The sequence below is a fragment of the Microcaecilia unicolor genome, chromosome 5 (assembly GCF_901765095.1).
Source record: "Microcaecilia unicolor chromosome 5, aMicUni1.1, whole genome shotgun sequence".
Classification (NCBI taxonomy): domain Eukaryota; kingdom Metazoa; phylum Chordata; class Amphibia; order Gymnophiona; family Siphonopidae; genus Microcaecilia; species Microcaecilia unicolor.
In genome coordinates this window covers 302,066,527-302,079,916 of record NC_044035.1, presented here as the reverse complement: position 1 = coordinate 302,079,916, position 13,390 = coordinate 302,066,527, and the positions used below count along the sequence as shown (strand labels likewise).

General features: G+C 41.6%; 1 protein-coding gene across 5 annotated transcripts in view; it reads left to right on the top strand.

Moving 5' to 3' along the window:
* The window catches only part of LOC115470793 (chromodomain-helicase-DNA-binding protein 9-like), a 624,303-nt gene that overhangs the window by 454,534 nt on the left and 156,379 nt on the right, over positions 1-13,390 (top strand). For all 5 annotated transcript variants that reach the window (XM_030204322.1, XM_030204321.1, XM_030204320.1 and 2 more), the window contains one exon: positions 369-458. In XM_030204322.1, coding sequence (XP_030060182.1) covers positions 369-458 — 90 coding nt within the window. The remainder of the gene's footprint in view (positions 1-368; positions 459-13,390) is intronic.

Sequence of the window (13,390 nt, the reverse complement as noted above, 5' to 3'; positions counted from 1 at the left end):
CATCTCCTTGTATTAAATATTCTTAGAGTTACTTTTCCCCCAGACAGACAGACTGACAAATATTCTAAACCCCTTTGGTAATAATGCTTTCCAACTTTCTTGGGTTGAGCAGATTTTAAAAAATGATGTCCTAATGACTTGTTCACTCATGTATGTGCTAAATTATTTGTTTGGTAGCATTGCTGCTTTTTAACAGAATGATTTTGATTCCAGTGTGCCTGGTTGGGACTTGGGGCATGAATATTCCTCTGTGAACTGTCAAGGTGTTAATTCTGTTTAAAAAATATTTATGAAAGTAAAGCCTTAAATTTTTTCTGTTGGGTTTTACTGATTCATTAATCATGGGCGTTTCTCTTGGTTGTTGCCAGGGTTTTACTTCGAGTTCGGATGCTTTATTACTTAAAACAGGAAGTCATTGGCAGCCAATTCCAAAAAGTTTTTGATGGAGTTGATTCCAGGTAAATATTATTTATTTATTACATTTGTACCCCGCGCTTTCCCACACATGGCAGGCTCAATGCGGCTTACATAGTAACAATAAAAAAATTACAAGTCATATGAAGAGTGTACATTAGTAGTAAACGTAATAATAATGGGGTTAGCAAATAAGTAAATTGAACAATGGAGGAATTGGGTGTACAGTTAGATTAAATATGGAGGAATTAGGTGTAAAAGGGAATGGGCGTAGTGAGGTAGGCATAGGAAGATGAAGAGGAATATATGGAGAGGAAAATATTAGGGATAGCAATAAGGATTATGAAAAACATGGTCAATATATAACAATCGTTGATAAAGTCATGTGGGCACGCTTTAGTTAGTTTAATTGTTAGGGTATCTTCCTGTATCATAGTATAAAATGTTAATATAGGAGGTAAGTTGCTATATTCAGCTGATACGTTTTAGAACTTACAGCTGTATTCTTCTTTGCTTAATAGATTTGCCATTACACAGTTCTGTCTGCCCTGGCTACACATTTGTAAAGTCATTTATAAAGGGCTTAATTGCCAAAAAAGAAACCTGACTGTATCTTGTACATGGTAGACAGGTGGGGGTTGGTTTGTTTGTTTTGATTCAGCAGTCTCCTGCTTTTATCATGAACTTTCATGTGCAGCTACCCAGGAATTTTTTCCAGTATTATATCACCTTGCAACTGTATTGAATAGCATTTTTCATTTGCTATTCCACCAAATACAAATAATTGAAGACATTTTTCAGCCAAAGACAAACACCAAATATGAATAACTAGCCTTTGAGCCCGTAAAAACGGGCTATTATAGGAAGGGGGGGTTGAAAGGCCCGCCCCCGCTGCCGAGTTCGCCGCTGCCCCTCCCCCTCCGAATTCACGCCCCCCCCTCCCCCCCCGAGCCGTCACCACCCACCTTCCACCCGGTTGGGCCCTCGCTCCACTATTGAAACAGCGAGGGTCCGGGAACGCAGCACTGAGCTCTGCTGAGCTGCCGACATCGGCCTTCCTTCTTCTTCTCTGCCTGTCCCGCCCTCGTGTGACGTAACGTCGTCGAGGGCGGGACAGAGGCAGAGAAGAAGAAAGAAGGGCGATGTCGGCAGCTCAGCAGAGCTCAGTGCTGCGTTCACGGACCCTCGCTGTTTCAATAGTGGAGCGAGGGCCCGACCGGGTAGAAGGTGGGTGGCGGCGGCGACTCGGGTGGGAGGAGCGTTAGACGGCGGTGTCCCTCCCTCAGAAATGCGCAGTACAGACCCTCTCTGTTCCGCCTCCCATCATCACATATTGACGCGGGGGCGGGGCAGAGAAGGTCTCTACTGCGCATTTGCGAGTGAGTACGACACTCGCCTTTTATATATATTGATTGGCCATTAGCACATTAACATATTTATCTAAGCATTTGCCATACAGGGACAGACCAAAGGACCATCAAATCCAGTATTCTATTTCTAACAGTTCGTAATCCAAGTCACAGGTAACTGATACCTCCCAAAAGAATAAAATAGATTTCATGCTGCTTATCCCAGGAATAAGCAGTGGATTTTCCCAAGTCCAGTTTAATAATGGTTTACGGACTTTTCTTTTAGGAATATGTTCATGTCAGGGCAGTCTCTTTTTGCACAGATGCAGGAGGAATTGGAGGAGGGGGAGCTATTTACAGAGGAATCTGATGATCCCACCGCGGGAGAGTGTTTCATTAGGAAGAGTTGCCTTCCTTTATACCTAAGGTCTCCAGGTTCTTAATATTTCTTCTTCTGATCCTGCTACACCTGCATCTGCTAATCTTAAAATGGTAAGCACTAGATCGCCTAAGTCTTTTCCAGTGCATGAGACTAAGGAAATCATCACTGCTCGATGGGTCACCCCGGACACTACCCTTCGGTTGGCAAAGGTTATGTCGTATGTCTACTCCGTTTTCACGCCTGCGCTGGAAAAGCTATGTTTGCCTAATGTGGATTCATTGGTGGCAGCAATCACCAAAAAAAAAAAAAAAAGACCACGATGCCTGTGGTGAATTAAGATTTTACTTATAGTTCCAGAGTTGGTTAAATGCTGTTCCTTGGCTGGGAACCAGCAAGCAGCATCAGGGCAGTGTTCCTTTTGTGTTAAGTCCTCTGAAAGGGCCTATTTAATATTCTCATAATCTTATATCATTTAGAGAGCTTTGAGTCCCCTCAGTTTTTGACAGATGGCAGTTACTTAAAAAAAAAATTACCCTACATCACTTTTCTGTGAGAAGTTTTACATCTTGAGTTTTTTCTGAGGGTATGCACTGTTCATATGTCTGTCCTAGTAACCATGGAAGAGTGGGAACCTCAGTGGTGCCATGATGGGATTTTCTCCAGGTGCAGTGTTTACAGTGCTTTGAGAAGCAGAATAGTTAATTCTGGAAGGTGGCTGGCTTTCAGCCTGAAGGTCACAGGTTCAAGGCTGGTTTGTGCATAATATTAGAAGCTGTGGAACTCGGCTTTATTTCTATGGGACATATTTTATTTCACTTTTCCATATTGCTTGCTTTGACAAGCAGCTCATTGCATGGCTGGGGCAGCTAATTCTACACTGCAGTGCTAAAGGTTAGCTGTGTTGGTTTTCCATAGGTATTGCACACTAACACTGGCCAAAACTCTTGCACACCAGCTCCAGCTACTACTGTATTAGCAGCACCACTAGCTGTATGTCATAGTGGCTCTAAATTCTTCTGTTGCACTTTTGCACCTTTTCATTGTATTGGACAGCAACGATATTACAGAGCTACTTCAGTGTAGAGGAATAGCTTAATGGTTAAAGCAACCAGCTGAGCGTGAGCACAGAGGTCCAGAGGTTGCTGGTTCAAGTCTAACTGCAGTTTGCCATCAATAATGCACAGTGTTACAAACAACCATATTTTGCTACACAATCTAGCTCTGGCTATCAGCCACACTAGTTGGCTCCTATATGAAATTCTTGATTTTTTTTTTTTTTTTACATTTGTACCCCGCGCTTTCCCACTCATGGCAGGCTCAATGCGGCGGGCAATGGAGGGTTAAGTGACTTGCCCAGAGTCACAAGGAGCTGCCTGTGCCGGGAATCGAACTCAGTTCCTCAGTTCCCCAGGACCAAAGTCCACCACCCTAACCACTAGGCCACTCCTCCACTCCTCTACAGGAGCTAGCTGTGGCTTAGTCATTGAACAGCTGCTGTGGTTTCTAATTCACATTTAGCACGCTACCTTTTAGAAGTAAACCTGTGTGTGGAGAAGATCTAGAGAAGTTGGTTAAAGATCTAGGGAACTCCGAATCTCAGAGATTGCCTGAGGACAAGCCTAAAGATTATTTTAAATCCTCTCAGGTTTCGTGAGGCTAAATGCTACAGACCAGTCTGCTTATTTTCGAAAGAGAAAGACACCCATATTTCGACCCAAATCGTGAGATGGGCGCCTTTCTCTCATGGGCGCCCAAATCGGTATAATCGAAAGCCAATTTTGGGCGCCTCCAACTGCAGTCTGTCGTGGGAACGGACAAAGTTGACGGGGCGTGTCGGAGGCATGGTGAAGGCGGGACTGGGGCGTGTTTATCGGCCGAGGAGATATGGGCGTGCTCAGCCGATAATAGAAAAAAGAAGGGCGCCAGAAGTGAGAATTTGGGTCACTTTTTTTGGACCCTTTTTTTTCACAAACAAGACCCCAAAAAGTGCCCCAACTGCCCAGATGACCACCGGAGGGGATCGGGGATTACCTCCCCTGACTCCCCCAGTGGTCACTAACCCCCTCCCACAAAAAAAAAAGAAATTTAAAAACTTTTTTTTCCAGCTTGTATGCCAGCCTCAAATGTCATACCCAGCTCCATCACAACAGTATGCAGGTCCCTGGGGCAGTTGTTAGTGGGTGCAGTGGACTTCACACAGGTGGACCCAGGCCCATCCCCATTAGTATTGAATACATTTTGTTTTATTTTAATTTACCACATGGGTCTGCTTTTCTTTTCTGATGTTTTGTATCTTGCAGACCGCTTGCCTGTGTGTTTTCTGAAACTATTACAGACTGTAATATTCCCATTGTGAAATGCTGAACCTTTAACACTCTGTTGACTCTTTTGAAGTCCAAACCCAAGTGGAAGGAATCCCCCTACCTGTTACACTTGTGCTGCTAAATGGGAGCGCTCCAAACCGCCCCCAAAACCCACTGTACCCACATCTAGATGCCCCCCTTCAGCCATAAGTGCTATGGTAATGATGTAGAGTTGTGGGCAGTGGGTTTTGGGGGGGATTTGTGGGGCTCAGCACCCAAGGTAAGGGAGCTATGGACTTGGGAAGTATTTAAAACAATTTTTTAAATTGTTACAAGTGCCCCCTTGGGTGCCCTGGCATGTGAGGGGGACCAGTGCACTGTGAATCCTGGCCCCTCCCACGACCAAATGCCTTTGATTTGTTCATTTTTGAGCTGGGCGCCTTTGGTTTCCATTATCGCTGAAAACCGATACCGCCCAGCTCAAATTCGCCTGGCACAAACCGTATTATCGAAACAAAAGATGGATGCCCATCTTTTTCGAAAATATGGTCTGGCCCGCCCCTTCGCTGACCCGTCCTCGGAGATAGGTGCCCATGGAGATTGGCGTTCGATTATGCCCCTCTAGGTAAATCTAACATTCAGGGTTCCCACTTCAACAAAGACAAGCCTTCTTTCGTGCTGACAGAAGGAAATTGGCTTCAGACTCCAGGTCTATCAATGCCTCCTGCACCTCCCACTGATGGGATCTCAAGTCACTCCTAGGGTTTCATAATAGGACACCTCTCCAGGTTCTGTGAGGAGTGGACTAAAATTACCTCATACCAATGTGTCTTAGAAATACTAAAGCAGGGTTACAAACTGGAGTTCTCCCATTTCATTGCAGATTTTTGTTTGGAATCTCCATGCAAGCTTCAGCCTAAATGTCAAGTAGTTCAAGCCACCTTGCAAACGCTTCTTCATTTAGACACAGTAGAGTCTGTCCCCAGTTGCGATTGGGGAATGGGAAGTTATTCCATTTACTTTGTAGTTCCAAAGAAGGGGGATTCCTTCCACTTGGGTTTGGACTTCAAAAGTGTCAACAGAGTGTTAAAGGTTCAGCATTTCACAATTGGAATATTACAGTCTGTAACAGTTTCAGAAAACACACAGGCAATTGGTCTGCAAGATACAAAACATCAGAAAAGAAAAGCAGACCCATGTGGTAAATTAAAATAAAACAAAATGTATTCAATACTAATACACAAAATCATCATATAACTTTCCTCTAACCGCCCAACATGGCAATTTTTCTCCCTCTCAAGGGCTACGTCAGGGGGTTAACATGAATCCAACAGGAACAGTTCAATGTTTTCCCTGTCTGGTTAGTGCAGTGTAGCACAAAGAATAAAGCTCTCAAGCAGCTACAGTTTGACACACAAGCTGCTAACAAATGCAAATTAATGCAACTATCAAAAGAGTCTGCAAGTTTCATCCAAGATAGCTACTCTTCTTCAGTCCTCAGGATTGGTATTCAATTTCAACAAGAGTCAGTTGTTTTCAGCACAAATCTTAGTATCTGGGAGTGCTGTTTGACATAGGCTTAGACATTTCTTCCTGTTGCTCATCAGCAAAAAAAATCACACCCAAATCTGGATCTACTTTCCCTTCCATGTCCCGGGGTCTACGAATACGTTCAAGTTTTGGGCACAGTGACCTGTATCTTGGATATTCTTCCATGGGCCAGATTCCACATCAGACCACTTCAGCGGTCCCTTCTCAGCTGTTCGTTTCCATCTCTCTTGGACCCTCCAAGCCACTGGTGGATTCAGTGCAGCCTTCCTCTGAGAATTCAGAATTGTTCTGTCTCTGCAGGCAGTTATCTGCAGCTCTTATGCTGCTAGGGCGTGCCTTAGCTAGGTGGAACAGATTTTGGATTCCTTCCAAGAGTCCAACAGTCAGCCTCCTACTGAATTGCTGGATGTGGAGACAGGACTGGCATATTTGGCGGATTCCTTGTATGACATGATTCGGACATCAGCAAGGCAGATGTCCTTGGCAGTCACATCCCATTGTTTGCTGTGGTTGCGCCACTGGGCAGCAAATGCAGCTGAAACAGCGGCTGGTTAAGCTCCCTTTTAAGAGCAAGCTGTTGTATGGTGAGGACTTAGCGAAGTTAGTGAAAGGTCTGAGTGATTCAAAGACTCAGCATCTTCCTGAGGACGTCTAAATGTTCTTTCCGGTCGGGTCAGGCTCATCCTCATTTTAAAGTTATCAGGTGCTGTCGTTTGGGGAGGCCTAGTTTTATTCAGAGATCCAGGTGTCAGCCTAATCAGGGTTTCTGAACTCCAGGCTTTGTCCTGTCGAGATCCTCCAGATTTCTCCTGAAGAGATGACTCTGTGCACAGTCCCATCTTTTCTTCCTAAGGTGGTTTTGGCCTTTCATCTCAATCAACTTTTGTTTCTTCACGCTTGTACTTGTTCACTATTTGGAAGTGCCCAACGAGTTCTGTCAGATCATTTTTCATCCTTTGCTTGTGGCCTCAAAAAAGGTAATGCAGCTTCCAAAGTCACAATTGCTCACCAGATTCCGGGCGCATTCTACCTGAACTGTTGCAGCTTCCTGGGTGGAAGCCCGTCCTCCCTGGAGGAAATATGTAGGACAGCAACTTGGTCTTCCTTGAATACCTTCTCCAGACACTACCATTTGGATGTCTTCGCCCAGTTAGATGCATCTTTTGGGGTATTGGTGCTATCCGCAAGAACTCCAGGTGCCCACCTTACTTAAGGACCTCTTTGCCACATCCAGCAAATCTCTGGATTCATCTGTTGCTGATGCTAAGGAACAAAAATTATGACTTGCCTGATAATTTTCTTTCCTTTAGTCGCAACAGATGAATGAATCCAGAGGCCCACCCTGATTTTTCTGTTGGTTCCTATCAGTTAATGTTCTCTGTTGGACCGTGTTGCTGCATTTTCACATTTTAGATGGACTGTTGTAATCGGTTTACGTCTTTGCAGTTCTTGGTTTATCACTTTTCCCTGTGGGGAAAGAAAAATGTTGTAATTCTGTTTCCTTCTGCTTTGCTATGAGAAATACTGACTGACCAGCATTCCGTCCTATAAGACAGTTCAGCTCAGCTCTCTCCATCTTCACCTGATGGTAGATGGTCACAACCCACAAGTCTCTGGATTCATCTGCTGCTACTAAAGGGAAGAAAATGATCAGGTAAGACATAATTTTTCATTTTTATGGAACTCTTTACCTGCTAATATTTGTAGTTCTTTTATCTATTTTGACTTTCAAAAAGCTCTGAAAATTTGTTTTTGAGCAAACTATTTTTGAATCATTAGTTTGGTTGACATTCTTTTTTTTTTTCTTTTCTGTACTGACTAGTTTTGTGGTAAATCTTCATTTTCATATTTTTTATTTAAGTATGGAAAATTAAGTTGATTTAAATACTGGGTTTTCATTATAAACCGCTTTTAAACTTTGTGGTACCAAGTGGTGTATCAAATTAATAAATCAAATCGTAACCTCACTATCAGAATTCCTTAACTTCCTGTTTTGGTGATATCCTTCAAAGTTACCTTGTTCCGGAAATGCATCTTTGAGCTTTCTTTCCCCCAGGTTTTAGTTTAAAAGCTGCTTTGTCTCCTTTTTAAATGTTGATGCCAGTAGCCAGGTTCCACCCTGGTTAAGATGGAGCCCATCTTTTCAAAATAGGTTCTCCCATTCCCAGAATGTTGTCCAGTTTTGAACAAATAAAACTCCCTTCTCCTTTCACCATCTCTGCCTATCTATTGACTCGTATACGTGGAACAACACGTCTGAGAAAGCTACTCCAGAGGTTCTGGTTTTCAACTTTTCTACCTAAATACCTATATTTGTCTTCCAGACCTTCCACATTTTCCTGTCATTAGTTATCCACATGTACCAAGATAGCTGGTGAAACGATATAATTTTTAATTTTTTAAATATTAGAAATGGTCTGTCAAGTTAATTACATGCTTAGGGAGTCTTTTGTCAATATTTATTATCATGCTTTTAAATAACTTCACTATTATTCTTTATTTCTACCTTACAACTAATAAGGGTTGTTCTTAGGAGACCTTTTGAAAGTTATCTTTGATTTCAGAAACACCAAATGTTTGGTGTTTTTGTGGAAAAGGCAAGTTCTCCTTTTAAAAAAAAAAGTGTCCCCCTACTGTACTAATGTCCTTTCATTTGGCACATATACTTAGGATTTGCTATGAATGTTAATTCAGTTTCCACCATAGAACTGTGTTTTCAGCTCTTGGTAAACAAGGCTCTGTGAAGAATTCCATAATTTCAATTTCCAGGTCTGAAGTTGTTGAAATGTTTCTTTACAGTGCATTTGAGAATGAGAAGAATACCATGCAGCCGAAAAATCTGAAAAACTGCCCTGACATGTTTTCTTTTTGGGAGATTCTGTAGTTTCTTCACTTTCAGTTAATTCCAGGCTGAGATGAATTATGGATATTCAATAAGTTCATCTGCAATTTGGAAGAATTTTATTTTCCCCTCTGTCTATTTTAATTCCTCTGTTATCATTTCTAATTTAAACCTTGGATCGATGCATGTGGCAACTGTAAGAATGCATCTTTGAAAAGATGCGGAAATCACTCTGTAACAGATTTTGTTGTCTTAGTGCTTTCTTTATGCCATCATCGGACATTTTTATTTAGGTAAAGAAGTAAAGATTTCACTGCAGTCAAAACATTGGAAAGAGTTGATAAGGAATTACTTATTTCATAGGTTAATGTTCAAAAGGCTTTAACAAATATCAAGTTGCTCATCAAGGTCCACTACTGAATGCTTAGTCCCTTAAGATCATCCACTTCAGAAATGTAAAACAGTATAATAGCCCTCCTTTCTGTAACAAACATTCCAACATATAATATGTTGAGTTCCATCTAATCACAACTTCAGCCAGAAATTGGTGCTGAGGCAGACCCAGTTCACACTGAATAGTTGTAGATGAGATGTGGTATTGAATGAATGTTTACAATGACCAACTTATTTTCTTGATATGTTGTGAATTCATAATTGAGTGTTTCAACAAAGCAACTCCTGTCATATATCCCTGCAGGGGAGTATTCATCAAGGTGCAGTAAAAGTTAGCCTTTTGCAGCACCTTGGTTCCCCACAGGATTCAGAATCTGCAGGATCCTGGTACTGCAAGTTACTGAATCACAGGGCAAGAGAATAATGCTGCTTTCAAGCTACCATGCAAGCAGCATTATTCCCAAGGCCTGGGATCTTCGGGGTGCAAAACACCAGTGTTCCGGGCTACCGGATCAGGGTTGTCGCCCCCTGTTCCAGGCATCCAGCCACTATCCCCACACACAAGGCCCATCCACCCCCACAAAGAGCAAGTTCTCCTCCACATTTTGGTAGCATTGGTGGTCTGGGAGGGGTTCTCGGGCAGGAGCAATGGTCAGTCGGTCCTGCCCAGTCCTACACCAGCTTCAAAATGGCACTTCATGCATCTACTGCTAGTGGACCCTTAGCAGGTAGGGACGCCATTTTGAAGCAGGCGGAGGACTGGGCAGTAGCGACTGGGCATATATTTTTGCATCTCATTACTACCTGTCACACTTCAACTTTATCACGGTGGTATTTTTGGTCAAGCAGTGTTAAGGCCACTTAAATTGCATGAAGGCTCAAATAATGCAACTCAAGGCTCTCACACTGCTTGATGAATTCTGACCCCCCCCCCCCCCCCCCCCCCCCCCCCCCCCCGCATCTCTCAGGGTTTTTGTTATGTTTTGTTATTTTTCTCATTTAACCTGTTTTTGCTCAAATTTTTATTTTCATTCTAGAAACTATTTTGGAACACTGAGCAAAAACCAGTTACCAACATGAACTCAGCTTTTCTGAATATTCTAATTTGCCAGCATTTCTGACAGAGCTTCAGCGATGTGAATTCCTTTGTGATTTCCATGAAAATACTCTCATTGCTACACAACAAACTGTTGCATGGAAGTCGTCATTGATCCAGTGGGTAGTAAGATTTACAGAAGATTCAGTTGTGTTTTGAGAAGTCCATGAATCAGTGGTGAAGAAAATTCTTTTAGCTTTATAAATTGCATTAGCTAGACTCTAGAATGAATGTTAGCTGACATCTTCAACAATGGAAGGCTGAGTGTCAATGCTATCATTCCATTGATAGCCTCATGCACCCTCTGGGCTGTCTATGTCCCACTGTTTTTTCTTCAACATAAAATCGCTTAAGCTTGGTTGGATTTCCAGGTTCTTATTTTCACTTTGAACCAGCGGCATCTCACATGAATATTTAAAGCAGGAGTTGTGAAGTTCTTTGACTGGCCTATGCATAGCTTTGGATCTTTGTCCTTTACCATAAAGTACTTCCATACAGATCTTTGTTTATCCATTTTCTTTAAGTAAGATTTAACAACACTCTTCTATAGCATATAAAAACCTAAATTAAGCCTCTTAAAATAGCTAAATTTATGTTCACAACACAAAGGTCAAACCAGACGTGATAACGTATAAAGAAAAGTTCATACCACCGGAGAACCTTGTATAACGTTTGTGGTGCATTTTTATTCATATTCCGTTTCAGACATTGATTTGGCCGAATATGAATGAGGTATTCAGTGTACTAGTTGGTTCTGAATCAGTTCAAATATGAATATTCAGTACATCTCTACTCCCAACTCATTTATCTTAGTCACTGCAGCAGCAGTCCTCAGCCAAGTTAATGCACAAGAGCTCTGCCCTTACAGGTTATAAAATCCAGCAACTAGATGACAGTTGTTGCACTGTTGCTGGTCCTCCCGCAGGGATTGTAAACACTGCCTCCACAGCATCACAAGCCTCAATCATTCCAAGGTTCTCTACATGGTAGGGTATTCTACACAACCGCTGAGATGGCCTCTCACAATAAACAGTTGAATATAAGGAGGTTCATAGCCTATCACCCCTCTGTATTGCTGTTCTCCTTAAGAAGCTGCACTGAAAGAATAAAGAGAAACACACAGGTTTTGAAGAACACTTTTTTCTCTTTTTTTAACTGGTTATAGCTTTATATTTTGCCTTATTTATGAGGGTTTTAGGGCTCCAACAATGTTCTCCAATATCATTCAATTCCTATGAGCTTCCTATGAATTGTCTTGCGGCTTTGTAAAAGAAGCCCTAAATTGGGATAGGTTCTTACAGGATTGTATCTTTCTGAAAAATTTTGATACAGCAGATCAGGTTCAAGGCTGGAGTGGACTTCAACTGCAACTCCAGTAGTTGGAAATTAGGGACCTGTGCTGGGCAGACTTCTACTGTCTGTGCCCCAAAATTGAAAAATTGTTATGTTGAATTTAGAAAGCAATATTTAAGAGAATTGAAAGTTGCTGAGAAAGTATTCTGTTCTATCAGATTATGAATAGAAGCTGTCCATCTGTGACAGAACAGTGTGTTTTAAGCCTGTAAAGTGTATTGGGTATTTCCTGAAGTGTATTTTTCTAGTTTGGCCAGCAGTTGGTATATGTTTATGTTTTGAAGCTGTTGTAGAAGTAAGGCTGTTTTCTTTAAGCCTTTTGGAAAGGTAGTCTGCAGTATACTTTTAAAGATTGTTGTTCTGGGCTTTGATTGGCCCAGGAGCTCATTTCATTTGAATTTTACTGGTGTGTTCCCCAGTCTTAACCAGGAAGAAAGGCTCGGTGAACAGTTATATATCCTGATCTTCCCAGGTAGTAATTAGTAAACAAATGTTTAGGTAGTTTCATAATTGATCCTTATTTCAGTTGCCTGTTTTTGTTTGCTGATTGCAATTTTTTTTGTTCATTGTTCAATAATTTTTAAGACAGTAAACACTATTCAGTTTATTGCCTCTACTGTCTAGACTGATAAAGAATCCTGGTGGTTTGTGTGTTGGGTCTGTGAGTGTTTTCTGGGAACTGGGAGACCACCGGGAGTGTGGCCTCCAGTAACCTAGAAATCAATGGGAATAACTTGAGAGCAGGAGACTTTCCCAGAGGCAGTTGTGACCCAGTTGGTAGGAGGAGGGTGCTAGTGTAGAGCACAAGTGGCAGGTGCAGGCGGACCTATGCTGTGCTGGGGATAGACTTTCTAAGTGGCCGTGGCTATGCGTTTGTGACACCAGCTAAAACAGCTTTTTAGATAACTCAAGAATTGTTTGACCAGGCTTAAAAGCCCAATTGTTCTACTGTTTCAGTAGACCAGTTGGCTACTTTCTTTGCTGTCAATGTTATACCCATGCAAGAATCCTTTAATTCTACATAATGGTCAAAATCATTTTTTCTGATAGCTTTGGGGAGAAATTGAGGAAGAAGGACAAGGAAATATTTTAACCTTGAATAAGACTTGGGGAAGTTTGAATTTATTGAACAGCCGTAGTTTGGAAAAACTACCATCTCAGGTACATCTTATATCTTTATTCTGATCCTTTCTAAGCTCTTTATCTATACTCTTCAGCCGTTATATTCTTTAATCATTACTATGATCAGTAATAGCCTTGATTCACAGTCACTAACATTCCAATCAAAAAAAGCAGTAGTTCATCCTGTTTTAAAATAAAAAAAAATTGTGGATCCATTTTAACCAGAAAATTATAGACCAGTCTCCAATTTAGTGGAAAAAGTGGTACTGGAACAGCCGAAGGATTTTATAAATAAAAAGAATGTACGCCAATTAGGCTTTTGTGACACGGACTTCACTGGTATCTTTGAGTAATGATATCCATGAACAGCTAGACAAAGGTTTGATTGCACTGGTAGTATCACTAGATTATCCTCAGCTTTCGATTTAGTGGATCACTTTTTTCATCTAAAGTAAATTGGATTGAGGAATAGAGTTTACCAGTGGTTCAGTTCATTTCTTACAGTGGTCACTTTGTTCTATTGATTCTGAAGTAAAATCATTAATCTAATCTAATATTGTCATTTCTGTTCCACTTAACCAAATT